General features: G+C 40.1%; 2 protein-coding genes across 4 annotated transcripts in view; one reads left to right on the forward strand and one right to left on the reverse strand.

Annotated features, from left to right (window-relative positions):
• Positions 1-1,107, forward strand: part of UROS (uroporphyrinogen III synthase) — a 32,056-nt gene extending 30,949 nt beyond the window's left edge. The window contains exons 11-12 of the mRNA XM_055791599.1: positions 290-714; positions 746-1,107. Coding sequence (XP_055647574.1) covers positions 290-436 — 147 coding nt within the window. The 3' untranslated portion in view covers positions 437-714; positions 746-1,107. The remainder of the gene's footprint in view (positions 1-289; positions 715-745) is intronic.
• A 2,701-nt stretch (positions 1,108-3,808) lies between these two features.
• EDRF1 (erythroid differentiation regulatory factor 1) overlaps positions 3,809-20,699 on the reverse strand; it is a 28,511-nt gene continuing 11,620 nt past the window's right edge. For all 3 annotated transcript variants that reach the window (XM_055791571.1, XM_055791579.1, XM_055791581.1), the window contains 13 exons: positions 18,249-18,509; positions 16,766-16,837; positions 16,500-16,650; positions 14,019-14,207; positions 12,764-12,964; positions 12,159-12,377; positions 10,768-10,991; positions 10,193-10,351; positions 9,764-9,913; positions 8,919-9,072; positions 8,510-8,625; positions 7,598-7,761; positions 3,809-4,651 (listed from right to left, as the gene is read on the reverse strand). In XM_055791571.1, the coding sequence (XP_055647546.1) occupies positions 4,480-4,651; positions 7,598-7,761; positions 8,510-8,625; positions 8,919-9,072; positions 9,764-9,913; positions 10,193-10,351; positions 10,768-10,991; positions 12,159-12,377; positions 12,764-12,964; positions 14,019-14,207; positions 16,500-16,650; positions 16,766-16,837; positions 18,249-18,509 (2,232 nt within the window). In that variant the 3' untranslated portion in view covers positions 3,809-4,479. The remainder of the gene's footprint in view (positions 4,652-7,597; positions 7,762-8,509; positions 8,626-8,918; positions 9,073-9,763; positions 9,914-10,192; positions 10,352-10,767; positions 10,992-12,158; positions 12,378-12,763; positions 12,965-14,018; positions 14,208-16,499; positions 16,651-16,765; positions 16,838-18,248; positions 18,510-20,699) is intronic.

Consider the following 20,699-nt stretch of genomic DNA (forward strand, 5'->3'; position numbering starts at 1 on the left):
TAAAATTCCTCTCACTTTTCCTGTTTCACGGGACTAAGAGCTGTCAATATTTCTAATAGCAAGATAAATAATAACCTTTCCTAAGTGACTTCTAAGTAGCTCAATTCGTAGGCAGTTTTTAATACTGAGACTCTTCAACCTGAAATGGTTAGTACAGTTTTGTAAGCTCAGTCATACAAGTTGGTAACACCGGCAATGTCAGCAAAGGAGGGGTACGTACCCAAGTAACTAGTGAGAGCTGGTGCTGCACCTGACTGCGCTGTTGTAACTGTAAATAACGTCATTTCAGTTTGCGGCTATCGGTCCAACGACAGCTGAAGCCATGGAAGCAGCAGGAATCCCTGTGAGCTGCACTGCAGAGAGTCCGACTCCACAGGACCTCGCCGCTGGGATCCAAAAAGCACTTCACAGACAGAAACGCTGTGTGCCTGAATAAGAGCACGGCAGGCATTTGAAAGGGAATATGGTGCTGTAGGTTTTTCCATCTTGCAGACCCGTTGTCCTGCAAGAAAGTATTTTTTTCAGGGATATGCAACACTGTCCTGGTCAGGGCCTGGTGTGAGAAGCTTGCATCTAACTATCTCAGAAATCTAGATTTTTTTCCAGTGTCCCTTAAAGCATGTAGCTCTTCCCCTTTCCTCATGTTTGCAGTGTAAATATTTCATGTGGGCGCTCCCTGAAGAGGGGTTGTGAGAGGCTAATCCGGGTCAGCGTGTATCAAAAGAAGTTCAGTGTATCACTTCAGGTAATACTAGCACACAAGGCAAGGTTTTCATTTCTCTGTACAATCAGTTTTCCAAACCCATCTTTCTCCCGTTTCTTTCCAAACCCAGGAGAAGCAGTCTTACAATGAAGTATTTTCTGTTGTAAAGCTTACTGGTTCATTGTTCTGCTTTTCAAATATTTATAGTAAAATAATGATTGTAGACTCTCAATGGAATAGGACAGGTCTTGCAGGGAAGTTGCACGGTGTGGAGCCAACAGCAGGGCAGCTGCTGCCACTCCATATCCTTACAGTATAGGGTCTTAAAAATTAGGTTTTGGTTTCTAGTGCTGTAAAGAAGGAGGATTTATTAACAGAGAAATAAACTGGATTGTCATAGTTAATCATGGTGTTAAGAGTTGTCTGTTTTGGATGTGGTTTATGCTTTAATTGTTTACCTGTGAAAGGGGGAAAAAGTAATCCTATTTAGCACTAATGCTACCTTCAGCTAATACTAAGGAATTTGTAGAAGATTTAAATCATAATACACTCAATTATAATCCTCATGAAAGTCATTCACGTTGTTAGGATAGCACTGAGGTTCATAGAATAACAGAGAAATCCTCATTTGCTGTAAATGTCTATTAGCTTAATTCCGAGTATACGGCCTGCGTTTCCAATTAGGTGAGATGCTCCATACCTAGAATGAGAGTCAATCTGAACCCAATTATGTTAATAATAACTGAAGTAATTTCAGATTGTGTATGTGGATTCATCAGTCAGACTGGGCACAATATGACAACCATTTTGCTTTATAAAGCAGTTCAATTTCTTGCAATGACATAGGATCTCAGAAGTACGCTAATTGCTGGAAGGCAATGTTGAACAGTGGAATGCTTCACCCTTACAGAACCTCGTGTAGGATACTGGAATGGCTGCGGTAACTGGATGCAGCTGCAGGACCCGAAAACATGCCCTAGGGAAGAAGGAAGAGGATGAGTATGCAGCAGTTGCTGACTTTGCCCCTTCTGTAAGATGACTGAAGCTCAGAGTCTGCTGGGCACCACCCCTGTAACACAGCGTGCAGGGCTGCTCATCGCTTCACTCAAAAATAAATCCATGGCAGAGCCAGGAAGGGGAAGCCTGTTCCAGCCCCCTGCAGTGCTGCCCGCAGCTCTGCTCTCTGACAGAGGGCAGCTGTGATGAAGCCTGTGTGCCCCCTCCCGCGAGTGCCTCCTCCCGTGAGTGCCCGCCCAAGAACAGGAGCCAGGATCAGGCAGAGAATGGGAACTGGAAACAGAAGCCAGCTGTGGGCTTCTGCTCCCTTACACTAGCAAAATTATTTGCCATCTAGTGTAAGTTGCACCTGTTGTTGCCTCGCTGATGAGCGGACACCACCGGTCACCACCACTGCCACGTACACTTTGCCTTTACCCAGTCACCACTGCCAGGCTGGGGCCGAGGCATTCGCCCTTGTGCCAGACCCACGCAACAGGCCCTGCGCTGGGCCCTTGGGTCTTTAACCCGCTGCCAACCGCCTCGAGCGCGCTGCGGGAGCCTGTCCCCGCGCACAGGCGCTGCCTGCAGGAGAGGCCACGCTCCCAGCTGCTGCCTCGGTGGCACCGAGTCTGCCCCGGTCATTAAGCAGCAGGGGACCTTACCCAACCGCTGTGGCGTTCATAAACCAGAGCAGGCTTAAGACTTTTATTAGGATGTCATTTGGCAGGTTACAGACCTGATCTATTTTTATGTGAGGCTGAAGTACCGTAAAATATTACTTGCATTTTGTTACAAGGAATCAAGAAGAGGTTCCATAACCCGCTCCCCCCCCCCCCCCCCCCCCAAAAAAAAAAATAAAATCATGGTAACAGCCTGTTACCGGTTCTCCAGGCTTACTCTGAGGCTCTTCTCATCGGCTGGCTGACCATCACACACCTGCAGAAGCACACGCTATGCTCACAGCTGCTTCCCAAAGCAGCAGGACTGGGGCAGGTGTAAGTGCTCTTTGACCCGTGCAGCAAGATAGCCTGCGAAATTGGGTTTGATCAACGGCTTTCAGCTAGAATTTCCCCTTACACCAGGAACCTGCCAGCAGCCATCAGATCAGCAGACTTCTCCAACCCCGAGTAGCTCTGTGATACAGTCACTGATCTCGGCAGTCCTGCTTAGTCACCCCTCAGCTCCTCTGCTCTGAAGAGCTTTTTGTCATGAACTTATTTCTTCCACTCCTCGCTGCTGCCAGGCTTCTCGCTGATAACAGCTTCAGACACAGGGCTTTTAGCAGTCTTACCTCAGACACCCGCTGTTCAATTTTCTGCAGCTCCGACCTCACCAGAAGTGAGGCGGGTGCAAGGGGTGCTGCCCCGAGCCAGCCCCCAGCTGGAAGGCAGGAAAAGACACAGAAATCCTTCTTTTTCAGATCAATCATTCCAAATGAGAATCGACAGAACAGATACATACGACGCCTGTCATCTTTCATCCTTCCAAAAGGTGCTTTTGCTTCTTTCAGGTTATTTGTGCTCTATGTTGCACCAGAAAGATCAGGTTTCTTCTGAAGAGAGACCTAAGGCTGCACTTGTAAAACTGTCTTTAAATTGTCAGGTTGGAAATTTCTACAAACTGGGGTTTTCTGGGTGAAAACATGTCCCATACAAAAAAAAAAAAAAATATATATATGTCACTGTCTGTCACCATGACAGTAAGAATCACCTCCTCAAAATAAGCAACTTATATAGTTAATTAACCACTTGTGTCTTTAGTATAGATTAAAAAAATATATGTGCATGCATAGACACATGAAAACTATTACTACCTTGGAATAAACAGTGTGTTTTATACTATTATTATCCTATAATGAACCACACTTTTTATAAAAAAAACATTAAGACATAGTTGCATTTTGAAAACTTTATCTTTAAATAACACATCTTTCCAAAAAAACCAGAGTCCTCACATACTGAGGTAAGACTACACTCATCTGTTAGGTGTGATTTTACAGATTTTTTTTCCCAGCGCCTGCTGCCTTTCCAATTGTTTTAGTTCTGTTGAGCAGTTTGCTTCTCTGATGAGGGTTGTAACGGTCATAACAAGAAAAACAAGGCAGACTGATTCATTAGTTTATATTTAATAAATAACTTCTTATTTAAAAATACGCTCTCATTTATTCACAGTTTCAAGTCTGAAAAAGATAATACTCTTCTTGATTAATTCAAACACAGCTAAAACCATTCACTTTCTGGGGTAAATGAAGTCCCAGTAATGGCTAACATTTGCAAGAGTCTTGCATCAAAGCGAGAAAGGCACACATTTCAGTGCAGGACAGCAATGGTGGTAGAAGTGGCATGTCCACATATTCAACAGAAATGTCCCTTGTACAACTCTGGGTCACGTTACCGGTTGAAGTGTTTCAGTGAAGCCTTGCTCAAAGTGCGTTTCCATTAAATACCAAACTAGAGCAACTGTGAGATTACATTTTTATGCAAAACGTGTATCACTGCAAAGCCCATTATCTGTAGGGGATAAACTGAAGTTCTCCAACATGAAAAATTGTTGTTTCTATCCCAAACCCAAAATTGGCTTTTCAAAGAAAGAAACTCTAGTAACTGAACCAGTACAGAGTCCTCAGGATAAAAAGGAATTCCTGTTCTTTCCCAGATGTACAACGTTAATGAAGTAGGTGATATTATCACCTTCAACAAATACAAATGACATGGGAAAAGCTACTGCTGATCCCATGCGTAGCAAGGCACTGTTTCTGCTGGTTTGCACCATTTCAGTCACTGAACTCCTCCGTTACTACCTTCAGCATTTTGAGCCAGCTGTTCCAGTAAATTTACGATTACCTCTATTCGTTCTAGCAGGGTCATACTTTTGTTAGCAGTTGCACGCAACAGCAGGGAGTAAACTTGCTTGTTTGTTTTAAGAACAACTTCTTCTTCATTAATGCCCCTAAAAAAGAAAACAGATAGCACAACCTATTAGCTTTAACCACAATATTTTATTCCGCAAATTATCAAAACCTATTATTAAATGACAACAGTGATGACTATCCCTGTGAAACTACATGGCTGGTGTTTTGCTGTGAGTCTCTTCTTGCCTTAGTTCCTGTCTCCTGCCATTTCACAGCACTGCAGTCAGAGCCCCTGCTTATACTGCAGGAGGGATAAGCTGTGCTGATTTTTATTCAGCTCCAGTCTGGCCATTTTATTAAGTCATAATCCAAAATCACATCATAAACCCTCCAAAATCCAGGTCTAGATGCCAAAACTCTGTACTTTTGATAAGTTAGTGTCTAACCTGATCGTGCCAAATGCAGACACCTGAACAGTCAGAGGACACTGTCTGTTTGCTCCTGTGCCATTGCCTGCTATTAGCTCTCCCCTCTAAACCGCTGTGGACATAATTTTCCTATTCCACGTCTGACACCCACGACCTGGCCTCATTCTCTCAAGTTCCATACACCTAAGCTATTTCCCCTACGATAAGGGACTTTTCCATGCTCGACACCTCTACACAAAAGAGCCTTTCCTCTTCTTGCCAGCCCGCAGTCTAAGCTCCCACCAACTTTCCCCATTCAACAAAGACTGTAAATCACTTATAGCACACATCCTGGTCTTCTGCTTCAGCACCATCACCCCCCTGTCTTTGCCACCCTGCTCTGCTACATTTAATGTCCAAGACTAATAAGTGACCCAAACTAGAAAAATGAAAAATAAAAATGCTGCCATTGATACGATAAATAAAGCACATGTGTACAAGCAGCAGTGAGTTTAATTGTAAATGCTTTGGGCATTACCATGAAAAAGTGAAGCAAATCAAATTCATAAAACTTGGCAGAAACCGGACAGGTTTATTTATTAAACAGAACAGGTAGTCAATAAGAAGCCACTGAAACGCAAAGTATTTCCAGGATAAGTTAAAAGAATTCCCAGAATAATTACTTTCAATTACTTCTTCCCTCCAATTTACATAGCCAAGTTCAGTTACACTTGTGCATTTAAATTTTAGAGGGTAACACTCTGATTTCATCCAGTTTTATAGCTAGTCTGCAGGTTTTGCTGTCAAACATTAATTTCACCTCGTTCTCCTGTTCTCTGCCAAACTGCATCTGAGACCCTGAAACAGATTTTGGGGGCTCCAATTTCCTCCCTTTTCAACCCATTATTAAAACAGAAGGCAGACGTTACCTTCCTGTCCAAAGCAGAACTGAGGAAATGTACACAAGGCACTCAAAAGGTTTAACAAAAGGTAGTTTTAAGCTTAGCCTTGATCCATTTTAAAAAGTTTCACATGTTCCAACAGTGCCACTTCACAGCATCCAAACTGTAACTCGTTCCCTATGTGGGATCTTCAGTACAAAACTCCACTCAAGACAGCGATGAAAAAGTAAACGGGGGGAGCCCCCGAACAAAAACAGAGGCTTTTTGTTTTACAACACTTACCCACATTATGAGACAACAGAACTAAAACAATTTGCTCTGTTACTTGGGCCATCTACTTGGTTACATACAAGTTATACTGCAGTCCTCTGAATGTCACACATTCAGATTGCCACCTTGTGGCAGCTCTTCTTTAAAAAAAGTGAAAGCACCGAACACTGCGCCTAAACCAGCGCCAGGGAAGCACGTGGGATTTTTCCTGTCTCACGGTTTTCTATTCACAGCCTCCTCCGATCAGCAGACAACACACTGTGCAGAGTGAATGCATTTCACAGTTTACTTCTAGCAAAATAGCACTCACATCAGCAGTGCTTCAATCTGAAAAACTATTAAGACAACTTCCAACAATAAAAGAATTCTCTAGAACCGCATACTAGAATAATGCCACGTTTTCATAAGCTAACTTCATATAACATTAGAAACAGCAACAGTATATTGCTGTAGCTTCTGCAAACACATTCGCTGCTGAGGGAATAAGTTATTGTCTGGATCCCAAGGGCAGCACCACACACACCCAAATCAGACCAACAGAAGTGGTGTAAGGAATTACGCTGCCACACCGAATCCCAACAACACTTCAAGGTCAACACAAAAAGGAGAAGCCACGTTTGTTCTGAATCCCAGCAGCAAGACAGAAGATTCTTTTTTCACTGCACAATGCCATTAGGCATTAGAAAATTCTTTAATGCCAGTGAGTATCTTCCCAATACAGCCCCCCTCTATTAACAGCATTGCTGATGTGCCCACATTTATTCTGAAGTATTCTGCTTGCTAAACGATGCTGTAGCCAATACATTTTATTGTCAAGGTAGATGAAGAGATCATCAGCATGCAGTGGTTTCTCCCCCAGTAGCTTTCAAGTGCTCTGTCACAGACAAACCAGTGTCAGTTAAGATAAAGGACACCACATACATGTAGCTCATTCCCCGAGCAAACAGTTTGATTACAAATAAAAGACAACTAGAATTATGCCAGCAAAATTATGGCAGTAAAAGTTAAACTGCTTTGTGTGTGAATTTATACCTATGAGAGACGTAGGATTTATACCCTCTAAAGGGTAAGTCAGGTATCACAGAGCATGATGAAGCATCAGTGATTCATAACTGCACCAGGCACTTCAGGAGACTATTACAAACCATTGTTTTCCCATTTGAATACAGCCATTCAAGTCTGATTTTTTAACTCACTCAGCCCTGGACTGCTATCAGAAAGAGGAGAGAAAAAAGCTGCCTAGACACGCTCAGTAAAGGTGTTTCTTGGTCATTCCATTAATTACTTGCAAAACCACATAAAACATTCAAAATTTAGATGGTTAAGGCATATCTCAGCTCCTTCTCCACGCAGAAGAGTGTGGTATTTATTCTTTTATGGAGGTGACTGTTACATGGTTAAGATACATACTCCGTATGAATTTATGGATGACAACCACACCTACACACATCAAAGTTCAACTTACCCAATTTTTTTTTTGGTTGCAGTTAACAATTTAATGGACTGGAGGAGAAGGAATGACATTCTGGACTCAAAAATACCAAGCAGTTTCAATACTTCTTCTTTGTTAAGGCCAGCAGAGGAATCATTAGGTGACACATTCTCAGCAGTACTTTTATTCTCGCTCATCTACAGAAAAAGAAAGAAAACCTACACCATTTCACTGAACTCCACCGTTTAAACGCAGTTCAATCAAGTCAGACAACTGCACTTGCAGGTTAGCTTACTCTTTACAGAAGTGGTACCGACACCCCAACTGCTATGACACCCTCTTTATGAGGCTTCAGTAGTTAGCTCAGATCTACGCTGCACACAAGTTACACCGACTGCTTATGTTGTCCATTGGAGTATTCAGTTATAAAAATATCAGGAAATTATGGACCTGACTGCTCAATCTGTTGCTCAAATTGCTAGCAAGGGATGAACACCGGGTCAGCATATATTGCAAGTAATTATCGAGGCATCACGAACCTATTAACACTAGCTACAGATAACCTTCCACATTTTAATAGTTCAATATACTTTATAGAGAGAATTCCCGTTTATATACATTAAGTTCTTTAAGACTACTTCTAACAGATAATAAGGGATCTTTTAAGGGATAACAGAGTTGCACAGAACCCCATTCACTCACTCAAGCAATACACATGTTTTAATCCATCTCCAAATTATGTTCTAGAGCAATTTTTTTTTTTTAATCTCCTTCCACTTAAAGGCTAGACAAGAATTGCAATAGGCTCAAAGCCTGCCCACGCTATTTAAGCAACTAGCTCTACTGAAAAGCGACCAAGCAGTATCTTAATTGCCAAATAACGGTTTTACAGGAATGCAAGAGAGACAAGGGAGCAAAGAATCACACCACTTGACTTCTGTTTACCTGTTCACTTTCTGCCACAAGCTCCTTTCTGATGAGCTGGAATGCACCTTTGGTTTTTGCCATTATATCTAGGGCCCCAAACAAAGTCTTTAATTTCCCAGCACTGCTGTTCTGACCTAAAAAAATAAAAAATAAAATTAAAAAAAAAAAGGTAAACATGACACAAATGGGTTATGTTACAGATTGCACTTTCTTCCATCCCAATTAAACAGTTCCCACAACAAAAGTGTGTACTGTTCTAGTTAACAGAAAACTAGTAAGATAAAAAAAAAATAATCTCTTCTCTCTTGAAAACTCTATTCCAAGGAGCAGATTAGTCCTGCTCTCATATACACAGTTATCTAAAAATGAAATTTAAGAGCTAATGGTTGTTTGAAAAGCTGTTGTAGTAAGACAAAGCCAGACTTACTCGCCATCTGGAATTCTGCAAATGCCACCCTTTCCAGCTGCACACGAAGGAACTCACAGGGTGCATCCTTCAAGAGTTGGAAAAGTCGTACTGCTTTACTGTAATGAAGATCAGCAAGTACACGGTGTTGCTTCCTCAAGTGTTCATCACCAACCTGCACTCAAATTAGGGTACATAGTAAATCCCAGACAGTTTGTATGTTCGTGAGATAACCGTTAGGAAAAAAACCACCTGTGTAGGTTGGTACACAAGGTGTCCACAATCATTCCTCACCTCACTGCATCACGGTTTATATGAATGGCTGCACGGTTCTAGAACACATCACCAGCACGCCATCTTTGAAGTTATTGTAATTTCATAGCTAATGCTAACAAATTCACACCAAGTAGAACTAAGTCAGCCATAAAGAATACTACTTTGGGGTTAAAAAATAAATAAATAAAAAAAATCAGTGCAGATTTGCATGTTGCTTTCTAAGACTTTAATAAATTCTGTGCTAAAGTTCTAGCAGAATGCTGGTTGCTTGCATATCAGAAGAGTGGCTTGGACACAAAACCAAACCAAAGAAAATATTTATCATCAATGGCTTCTGTTATGAGAGCATGGAACTACTTAGAATAGACAGAACCATAAAGGTCAATACATTCTGTGAAGGAAAGACTACACTTAAAAATAACATTATATTTCACAATGATTTGCAAATCAAGCATCTCAAATTTCTTTGGTTAAATCATGTAAATAAATATATCCCAACTACAGGTAGAAGAATACATATCAACCTCCATGCACACGGACATGTTACGTGTGGAAGCTATGCAGAAAAATTAAACAGTTTTTACTAATACCTGGTTTCTCAGGCAACTGTGGTACATTGAAGCAAGCCTGTGGTGGATGGTTGCAGCCCGATACTGGCAGAGAGGCTGTCGTGCAGACACCGTATCAACATCGCAGTATTTCAGGGATTTCATCATGGCTTCACTAACTTCCTTCTCTATCTATGAAACAAACCAATAAGATGTAGTGTGGCTACTCTGAAACTAGAACACAACTATGTGCAAGTGTAAGAGTTAAATCTGTTTGTGACACACACTTTTCATTAAGCAAAACTTTAAAAAAAAGTCACTAAATGTTTTCTGTTTTCCAAGAAATACTTCACGAAAGTTTTTGAATCCAATAAACATTTGGAAGTTATTCCAGTATCAATTTTTTTCACTGTTCAGTTTTCCAGGAAGAAAGTAATTTTTTCAGATGTTGCCACAAACGCTCTGTATTACCTGTTCCTGAGCCTTCCTAGATAACGGAGCATAATCCTGCTGTAGAGTTGCCATAGTGAAATATGTAGTAGACAGCTCCCAGTTCACAGAATCCCACACAGCTGGATGCACGTCTCTCTTACCTAGTGATCTTAATGCCTTCAGGTAGTAATCAATAGCCTGCAGATGACAAAATAATACACATACTTATTACTGCCTGTATTTACAGCAGCTAGTAATTAGTTTCCTTACACTCATTCTCAAGGAAGCATTCCAAAACACCTATCTGAGCGTTCTTCATTTTCTTTACAACCATTTTGGTCCTAACTTGAATCCGGAACAGGCATTTCCGTCTCCCTTGTGCACGGTACTACAGTCCGTTAAACACCAGGATCTGAACGGCGCTATTTCAGGGCAATGGAATTAAACCAACAATACTGAAGCCTACAGAACACCGATTAAGGCAATACAAAAGCAGAAGAGGTATCTCAAATTATTACATCAAGGCTTACAGATATTTACAAAGATATTTGCACATATTCTACAGTAAAAGACAAATTAGGGTATGGGACATTCTAAAAATAGTATGATGTTACCTTATTATAATAAAGGGCCTCTTCTGGGGAAAACTCTCGTTTGAAGTCACCTTCAGTTGCACAGTGGGCTTGAGCACAGATTCGCATCAGCCTTCCTGTGTTGCACAGCAGAAGAGCAGCATTGGTTGCATCATCAATTGACTCAAAATTCTGAATTCCTTCTTCAAAGCAAGAGAAGCTTTTCTTCCAGAGTTGCTGTTCTGTCGTCGATACGTTTTTACTCACTAGGGTTAAGACACAAGGCTTACAGTCTCACCCAAGTTCTTTAAAGATACTGAACAAACATTTCCACTATGTTCTTTTTCTCATAGATGACCTTTTAGAATTTAAGGGTAGTAAATGATTCTGAAAACCCAGTTCTGGGAAACTACTCTTAAGAAAAACTCAAACATAAGAAAACTAATGCCCAAAGTGCACTATTACACTTAAAGAACTGTGGTAACACGACATAAAACCCAGGGGAAATAAGCAGGATAAAACAGCTAATTTTTTTTTTTCTGTAGTAATATTCAGGGTATTGCAGTTGCTTTATAAACTTACAAGTATGAAAACAAGTATGTATGAAGTGTAGTGAAATACGAAACAAGTAAAAAGTGTCTTTTACAGACAAGTGAAATCCAGTATTTCAGCTAAATGGCAGTTCTACTAAAACACAGAGATGATGAAAAATTACAAAATTGAAGTCCAACACAAAATCTTTCAAATACTAACTGGACAAAGGTCTCAGAAAACAGCTAGTATTTGGGAGACTGGAGCTGTTTAAACTGAACCACCAGCATCTAATTTGTTCTAGTTTATTTAACTCTTATTTGTAGACACTATTGGCTTTGCTTTCAAAACCAAAAATCTACCAAATACTTTACTGTGCAAAGCAGCTTAGGTAACCTCTATTTCCTCAAAAAAACCCCACCAAAAATAAACCAGAAGAAAACTTTCCAAGGATTTACTTGTCAGCCAAAGAATTCTTTTGGCTTTACCGAAACTATTCTTATGTTTAAATTAATCTTACAGTTGTTAACGCCATGCTGGGTTTAACTGAATATCAAGAAAGCAACATGCCCTCCCTTTTATAACAAAGTTGGTTGAAAGTTGCTGTCCTGTTTTTTGAAGGTGTTCTACCCACTGTAAAGGAACTTCTCCAAAGCTATAGATCTCATCATTCAGTTTAGACTTAATTTACAAGTCACAGTAATCTACTGTAGAAAAATATTTACAATGGACATTAAAGTTAATTTTTTGTAATTGATATTGTGTACTTCCTACAGAGTTCTTTAAATGTTTTCTTTATAATTAGAAATAGACAAGACTTCCAGCACAACCAGTGAACATGATTGTTTTTGCAGTTCCATGAAATAGTAAGAAGGGGGGGGGGAGGGGGGAAGAGTACTTGCCCACTCTCTCAGTCTGCACTGCAGCAGCCTGGTTCATGTAAAACACTCCAATCTCGTTCCTGATATTGCCCATCCTCTTTAGTACCTGTATATGCTGCTCTGGATTTTGGTTTTTTAAATTGCTGAAAAGTAAAATTTCATAAGCTGCTTCATAACATTTACAGCTGACGGAAAGTTGGCATTCCAAGTCCGTAGACAAGTCCGTAGCCCAGGCAAATGCTACAAAACAAACCAAAAAGCCTGCATGTCAAATAGTATTTCCAAATAAACTTAAACCTGTGATAGTCTAGAAGAAAATTCCCTAAAAGATAACCAAATATAAGACCCATGTCAGAATGATCCCACAGTTTCTACAGGTAAGTAAAATTTACCCATTACTTAAACAGTATCTAAATTTAGTTATTTTACAGCTTCAGGCATGTCATACTGACAGCCTCCTTACGTGTGACAGGCACGGTAAGCTTTCTCTGAAGGGAACTGAACTGAAGCATAATAAACCCTCCTCCAGAAACGTTGCTAGTGCATGCTTTTGAGGAAGCATAATGCAATTACTTATGTCTGTCACATAACCAAATTACAGCAGTTATCTTGTAACAGTATCATACCTTGGCACCTGGATTCTCTATGAAGACTGTGTAGTATTTCCTGATCTTCTTTTGTCTGGTAATTATATTCTTCAAGATATGCTGCTCTGTTGTTTGCATTTTGAGCAAGCATTAATTGGATATCTCCACAAAGGGTTAAACACTGACAAAGAAATACTAATACTTCAGGAAGCATGCTGGCGCAGAGACAACAGTAGGTATCTATTAGAAAAAAAAATCCCATGGATGAGGGAGGGGAAAAAAAAAAAGAATTAAATGTCAAAAGGTTTGACACAGACTGACAATATAATTGGTTTTGATGTTACCTGTCACACTTATTCTCTGTATGCAGACAACATACTTTCTGCTAAGAAAAATTAGCCTATTTTAAAGTTACAGCTGCTCTACTCAGCTGACAGTTTCGAAAGAGCAACTATGTTGTCCAAGATGAACAGTGAATTTGATAATTACAAATGCTAATCTCATATTTGACTAAAGGAAAACTGACTTTCTACAGATTAACTCAAATGAGTTATAGCCTGAAAAATTCATTTCCAAAAGGTACAGCTTAAAATTGATTCTCAAGTCTTTAAAAGACTGAAAACTGAAGAATGCTTTGAGTTATTGATAAGCATATTGATTCTTCATCTTAAGATCAAGACTCTTGCTTTATAAGACTCCTCCTGCCCCAAGCCCTACAAACATGGAAGCAAAATAGCAGCACTACAGTACTAAGCTAATAGCATTTTCCAACTAGTTACTCTCATTATGGTAGTAATACTCTAAACAGCCTGATTTTACTTTCTTCGTTTTCCTCAGTAATATTTGAAAATATATTTCATTTTAGAGGAGTATCCAATTCAGCTGATGAACAAGTTTGGTATTTTTGAGAGTTGGGAATATATCTAAATGAAACAGGAACCACCAGGCACTTCCAGCAAAAAAGCATCTGCGTGCAGCGATAGCACTTTGACCACAGAATATTATCTTGGTCTTGGCACCAGAACAACTTTCCCAACTTCAAGTCTTCTGAAGCTCCAGATATGCCCAGTCTGTCAACATGGGAACACCTTTCTACCAAAGGGAGACAAGAGTTATTCTTACTACAGGCTTCCCTCCCGAATAAGGAGCTAGACACTTAGTTAACTAAACGCACAGTTGTCAGACTTGTCACTGCACACCACTAGGATAAATCATGCACATGAGAAGTATTTGATATCGTGAAAGGTATCTACAGGCAATGGTGCAGATGACAAAACACATTCAAGCAACTTACCATGGCACTGTAAAGCCAGCTTGATGTATCGTAACGCTCTCCCGTATTTCTGTAGAATCACAGCAGCATCAGATAGGACATAATAAGCCTTCGATGATTTCAGAATGAGCTGGAGTTTCATTTTATATTGCCACGATCCAGGAATCATTCCTGACTGACTGGAATGCTTACCCTTCTGAAATGAGCCCACTGTAATGCAACAGAACCTCATTAGTAAATCTCATCTCCATAACATATGTTAGAGGTTGGACATAATTCATCAGCATTCAGACAGAATGCAAATTGCCTTAGTACAGCTCTGCACAAGCAGAGTTATGCCAACTTGTCTGCCACTACATTTTTCATCTGCAAAATGGACCCAATACTTTGAACTTTTCCATGTAGTCCACTGGTAGCAGGATGCTCAAACAAAGTGAGCACAGAGCCAATGCAGCTACCCTCTCAAACTTTAAACCATTTTTGAAATACAGATGCAACGACCAAGACTATTCCATTAGACAGCAGTAGAAAAGAACAAGAAAGCCATGGGCATAACGTGTCACGTTCTCTGCCAAATCCTTGCAATACATGCTCTGTTCCTGTATGAACAGTCTCAAAGTGAGAAAGCCTCCATTTGCGAGTTTAGCTTCCAGCACAAAAGGAACTGGATAACCCGGTCCTTTCTGCAAGGAAAACCAATGTCTGTCTCACGCTCATTCCAAGACATCCTCAACATAAGAATATGAAGGTTCCTTCAATGCTGCAGGGTTCGGTTATGGAACCAGAAAGAACAGGTGACTTGGCTTTAGACATACCAAAGGACAGAATTTTGTCCTGACAGTATCTGCATGCAGAAATGAGTCTCTTGCTCACAGGTGGACATATAAGGCCTGACCTGCAAGGCCACTCTCTTTAGTAAGTTCTAGAACTACGTGTTTATAACAAAACCAAATCTAATACGTCAACACCTCATGCAGTTAAAGACATAGAATGCACACATACTGTGTCCATATACCATTCAGAAGTAGTTCTCCAAGCTCAAAATTCAAGAATTAAGAGCACTTACCCTTTCTATACATATGTAAACATACACATGTAGCAAAGAAACTATATCATCTGCATCACAGAAAATAAACCCACATGCTGGAGAAGCAGAAGTTTCCCCCTTATGTTTGAAATATTTTTCTCTAGGTTGAATTCAATCCTTACGACCTAAACAAGCAACACCATTGCTACTTCAGGGAAGAACTCCAGCACAGATCCAGAAATTAAGTTGGGTTTTTTTTGGCGGGGGGTGGGGGGGTGGTTGGTGGTTTTTTGGTTTGGTTTATTCTGAGATCTGTACAATATTCAGCTCCCACCTCCCCCCAGGAAACACTTGTTTCTAAACAGAAAAAGTTAACCTGGACATTCTCCTTGCCAGCTGGCAAGAGCTGCAACATGTTACCAGTTCCAAATCCTGAAGGCAGAAAACAGAGCCTGACTGCAGGAGAGCTGAAATCCGCCCACTGTTCTTGCTGAGCTGCCCTAGGTGGAATTTCTCCATAGATCTTGGTAACAGTTAGTCTCACAGTCTGTATTAGCAGTACTGCACATGATTTATGCAAGCTGGGCACAATGTAACTTTCTGATGGAGGTGCTAAACTCCTTGGTCTTGTATGTGATAAAAACTAGGAAGTATGTGTACATGTCCAGATCACTGACATTCAAGAGAATCATGAAATTGGAAGAGAAATATGAGAACACAAACTAGTACCTCAAAACGGAACTTGCTTATTATTTAGAGATTTTTGAAGGGGGAAGCAAGGAAAAAGGAAAGAAGAAAGAATTGTACGAACATGCAAGACAAATTTCTTCCTGGGTTGTGCTTGTAGGGCTTCTCACCCTGCAGAGAACTCTAATTTCAGGAGAGTCTTTCTTCTTCTACCCTTTTATGGTAATCCAGAGAAAAAGTAAGTAGACAGACTATAGTCTGAGACTTCTGTATTTCGAGTATTTAAGCAAAAAAACCCCCATCTTTTACTTGCTGCTTCCTTCCACAACTGTAGATGTACAAGATAGAAAACAAAATCCTAGTTAATATTTGATATGCAATTCAGCAGCAAACAATGTAGGAGAAAAACCTGCCAGAAGTGAGAAGTCACGAAAACCCCACAACTAAAGACTATTTTAAAAACAACCCATGCAATTTGTCATGCTCCATGTATCAAACCCCAAAATACTAAGTCCTTATGGAAGTCATCTGCAAACTACATCTAAATACGGTCCCGTAAATTATGAGTTTACTAATATAATTGCTTTGATATGCAAAATATCCCAAATGACCTATTCTTTTCATATTTAAAAGGGAACAGACTGTTCCTCAGTTTTCAATATATTACTTTTACTTAGGCAGTAGTGTAATTAGTGACTTGTAAGTACACTGTTTTGACAATCAAAATAAAGTAGCAGCAGTTTGTGCTGGCACTGAAAAGGTCTTATTTGCACAACAATACAACTTACTTTTGTCCAAAAATAATGCCATCTGTTTTTCCAGACACTCGGGACCACCACTGGTGGATTCATCTTCATATTTCAATGGGATTGGAGTGCTGGGATCAGCTGCAGGAAGGTCACCCTCTTTTTTAACACTGCTGTCAACAGACTTCAAGCCCTGCAAAAAGAAGAAGTAATTTAAGTCACCTTGAAAGCAACATTTAGGAAATACAGAATACATCAAGAATTGGGTACTAGGTGAAATATCACTAGAAAGTTGACTGTAAACTTACCTCCAGGACATAGTTGAGCACTAGCCTGCAGCGCTCTTCAGTGCCATGGCAGACAGGAAACGCACAGCTAGGCTTCATGGAGGGGGCACAGGGAAGGAAGGAAAATGTTCAGCAGAAGAAAGTTACTGGCTAGAAGATGCAAATGAGACCTAGCATTAAGGAAATGTGTTAACGGAACAGCTGAACTCGAGACTAAAAAGTGTCACAGTATTTCTTTCCTTTACCTTAGTGAGCAATTCATATACCTAGTCATTTACTTGGTCTCCCCTGGTAATCACAAATAGAAGAGATGTCTCTATTCCATCAGTAGTTACAAAAGCATCCACAGACGGTCTGCAATGCAGATCTGGGAGGATAAGATTCAATACTGCAGAAAAATAATTTCTTCAGCCTATACATCAAAGCTGCACTTTTGTCACCTTTGAACAACTCAAAGCTTTGGGATTTCAGGGGTGGTGGTGGGGGAGTTTGTATTTTTGTTTTTTTCTAGGATTGAGTAGAAGTGGGAGGAGAAACAAGAAACTGAGTACTTCTGCACCTGTACAAGTTGTGTTTTCAGCTGATGGACCTTGCAGCATTAGAAATTAAGATGCAATAACAGTTACAAATTTACTTAGGAAATTTTGTTCTTTGCTACTCAACACAGACATTAGAAAAAAAAGGTTTAGCTTTTGACCAATGAGAGTAACTTCACAATCATATCCCTATATAGGTAAGAAAAGTAAAATATCAGAAATAAAATGCTTTGAACAACTTCTTCACTGACCTTCCCAGTTTCTCATGTTCCTGTATTTTGTTACAATAATAATACACAGAAAGTGCAACAAAGGTAGCACTATTACACTTCTGCCAATTCCTTTATCAGGCACATGTATGCCAAGAAAGTTTCAGGAATACTATGGCCACGCACCCAGCTATCCCCTTAGACACAACATGTACATGTGTGCAGAGTGAAGCTTCACCTCTTCTTTAAAATTAACTAGAACCAAGTTTTCAAGGAAATCAATTGCTGTATTTCGATCAGTTACCTTGGAAAGACAAAGGGAAATCAAACACTAACCCTGTGGAAGTGAAGTAGCTGCTGATCTCAGAAAAAAACTCAAACATCAACGTTGCTCCAGAAATAAAAGACTAAGATACCCTAGCTATCCACACAAACTCGTGGTCATCTACAGTGCTTACACATAGCCACAGTTGGCCTATTTTCTTACTATTGCGACGGAAATAATTTTTCTGTATCCTGCTATGCTGACACAAAGGACACATGCAAGACAGGGGAAAAATCTACATTAAACCTGCTATACTTTAAAATTCAAAGACCTCAAATGTTATGAGCAGCCCATCAGAAGTTTTTTTCCCCCCACTGTCTTGTCTTCAGGTTAACTGAAGCACAAAACAGGTAACTGAATTTCAGTAACAAACCTTGCTACATGAACTGAATCTTTCAAGAAAGCCCTTTAAAAATATCCACAGCTTTACTTACACGGATCCGATGAACAGACTTGTACTTTTCTGGTACTGATAACTCCCCAACAGATTTGATTACAGCCACTGCTTTATTGTCATCTGGCGGATCAGAACTGTTACTGTAGGAACCATTTTCATCACTGTCTGGCATTTCTTCCTCTTCCTCGCTGTAACTTTCATCAGAATTTCCACTTATAGGGAAGTCTGTACCGTCTTCCTTTTTAGGTTCATCCAACTGAAAAAGCTCTGATAACATGTAGTTTGCTGAAGCAATAATCTTTTTAAATAAAAAAAAAATTGGTGATTTATTTTCAAGTTATTTTTCTTTTGAAAGGCAACATCAATACAAATTGCCTTAGAACAAGGAGTAGAGTGTGCATACAAACAGGTGTTGATAACCTGTAAATACAGCCTGTACACACACACATTGTATGACCATATCCTTGAGCACTGAACTTTAAAGAATATTTAAGGAACAAAGGCTTGCAGACAGTATGTTGTTAAATATCCATATATGTGCATGCAGACCCTGCAATCAAGCTTGCCCACACTTGGCTTCATCCCCCACGTTACAAGGTCTTTATGTCATTTTGTAAGCGAGGGTGTAAAGGTAAAATTGGGAACACAGACCACCTTGGGCCAAGACAGCTTTAGTTTGTTTTAAAAAAAAAAAAAAAAAAAAAAAGAAAAAGAAGTAAGGGCAGCTCTATCACACTATTCTATTCTTTTCAGCACCACCCTAAAAACTTGTTTATTCACATCTTTTGAGGATTGTCTCAAACAGCAGTTATGCTGCCTTCCAGAGAAGCTTTTACCTCCTCCACTTTTGTTCTAACTCACACAAAAAAAGGCAAAATCTGCTGTAAGAGAAAAACCCAGCAGCTATCTTAGTTGACAGTAGGGGGGTATTTATCCCTTCTCTTCTCTGGACTGCTGCTGCATGGAGAAAAATGGAGTAATGAAAACTATGTTCTGGTAGGGATAAGCATTCAGGGGGTCTGCATTTCATTTCTTCCTGCTTCAGTTTATACACTGCCAGAGTTTCAGAATATGTCAGTGAATGAGCTCTCAGATATAAACATTTAAAAGCTATGCTGTAGCAGCAGCAGCATGCACAGTACTAACAGTTTAGAGCGTGAAGAAATCAATTTCAGCTTCTCCAAAAACAAAGAACACACTGGAACTGACAACCATAACAGATGTAAATTGAAACTCAAGGGGTCAAACATGAAAACAGCACACAAACGGGATATACTTGTAGAGGTAACTAGCTTGCTTTTTATAGTGAGAAAACAAATAAAACTATATAGTAAGTCAGGAGAAATACAATGCACACTGGCAACAGCCTAAAACAAGGAGCATTACACCCCCTGCTTCAGTTTGGTTTTATACAGAAATAAAAAGCCTTGAGGCAAGATGTACCAAAGTTCAACCTCATTTCTTGCCTAAGTGTACTACGCAGTCCTGTACATGTTGCTCCATAACCTCCTCCCATTCCATTCAAAAAGAGACTGAACACAAACAGCTGAAAGCCAACCTGGTCCAGCATCAGACTGCACTCCAGAACATTTCAACACACCCATCAAAGACTAGGTCAGCAAGATGAGAAATATGTATACACACTATACACACATACACATACTTTTTTCCTCTAAGAAAAGTGCTTAGAGAAAAGGTTATTTTGGAACCATAACACACACCTAACAATTAAACCAGTAAGAACAATACAATAATAAACCTTACAGTAAGTGTTAAGCCCTTTTCTTGCTACCTCAAGTTTTCAAGTAAACTGAACTCTTGCTCAGACAGCTCTCACACTCCTATCACTAAGAATTCTGACACTAAGAGACGAGTCAAGTCTGCCAAGAAAATTGGATCAGATTTAGTTAAAAAAACAACCACACAGAAAAACCAAAACACAAACCAAACACAAATATATGCCTTGAAGTGACCTGCTTTTGTGCACCTGGTCCCCAAACTGGAATGAACAATTTTGATAAGTGCTTAGGCTCCACCTTAAATCACTGACTCTTGTGTAGCTCCAGGAAAACACTAAGGAACAGCTTTCAGGTTTGGCCTTTTGCATTTAGGCACCTTAGGAAGGATGTAACAGCCAAGAGACTTGCATTACTGCTTCATGCACACACAGAGTGATTACGTCAAGGCCTAAGTTCTAGAACACATTTTTACACTGAAATCTCTGGCTTCTGAGACGCCTTTCCCCCCCCCCCCCCCAATGCTGAACAAGTGTTGGGTGAAGGACGTGCGATTAACTCCCCTGATATGCACCTTGGTGATTCATAACTCCTGCATTTTACTTCCTGAACATTCAGAATATGAAAAAGTGTCAAGAGTAATTTCTAAAGCAGTGGGGTAGCCAGGGAATAGGGGGAAGAAAAAAAAAAGTGACAAAAAAACCTGCGCCCACGCTGCCGCCTTCTGCTTCCCAACATCTTCTCTACTTCTG

Source organism: Falco peregrinus, chromosome 1 (assembly GCF_023634155.1).
Source record: "Falco peregrinus isolate bFalPer1 chromosome 1, bFalPer1.pri, whole genome shotgun sequence".
Lineage (NCBI taxonomy): Eukaryota > Metazoa > Chordata > Aves > Falconiformes > Falconidae > Falco > Falco peregrinus.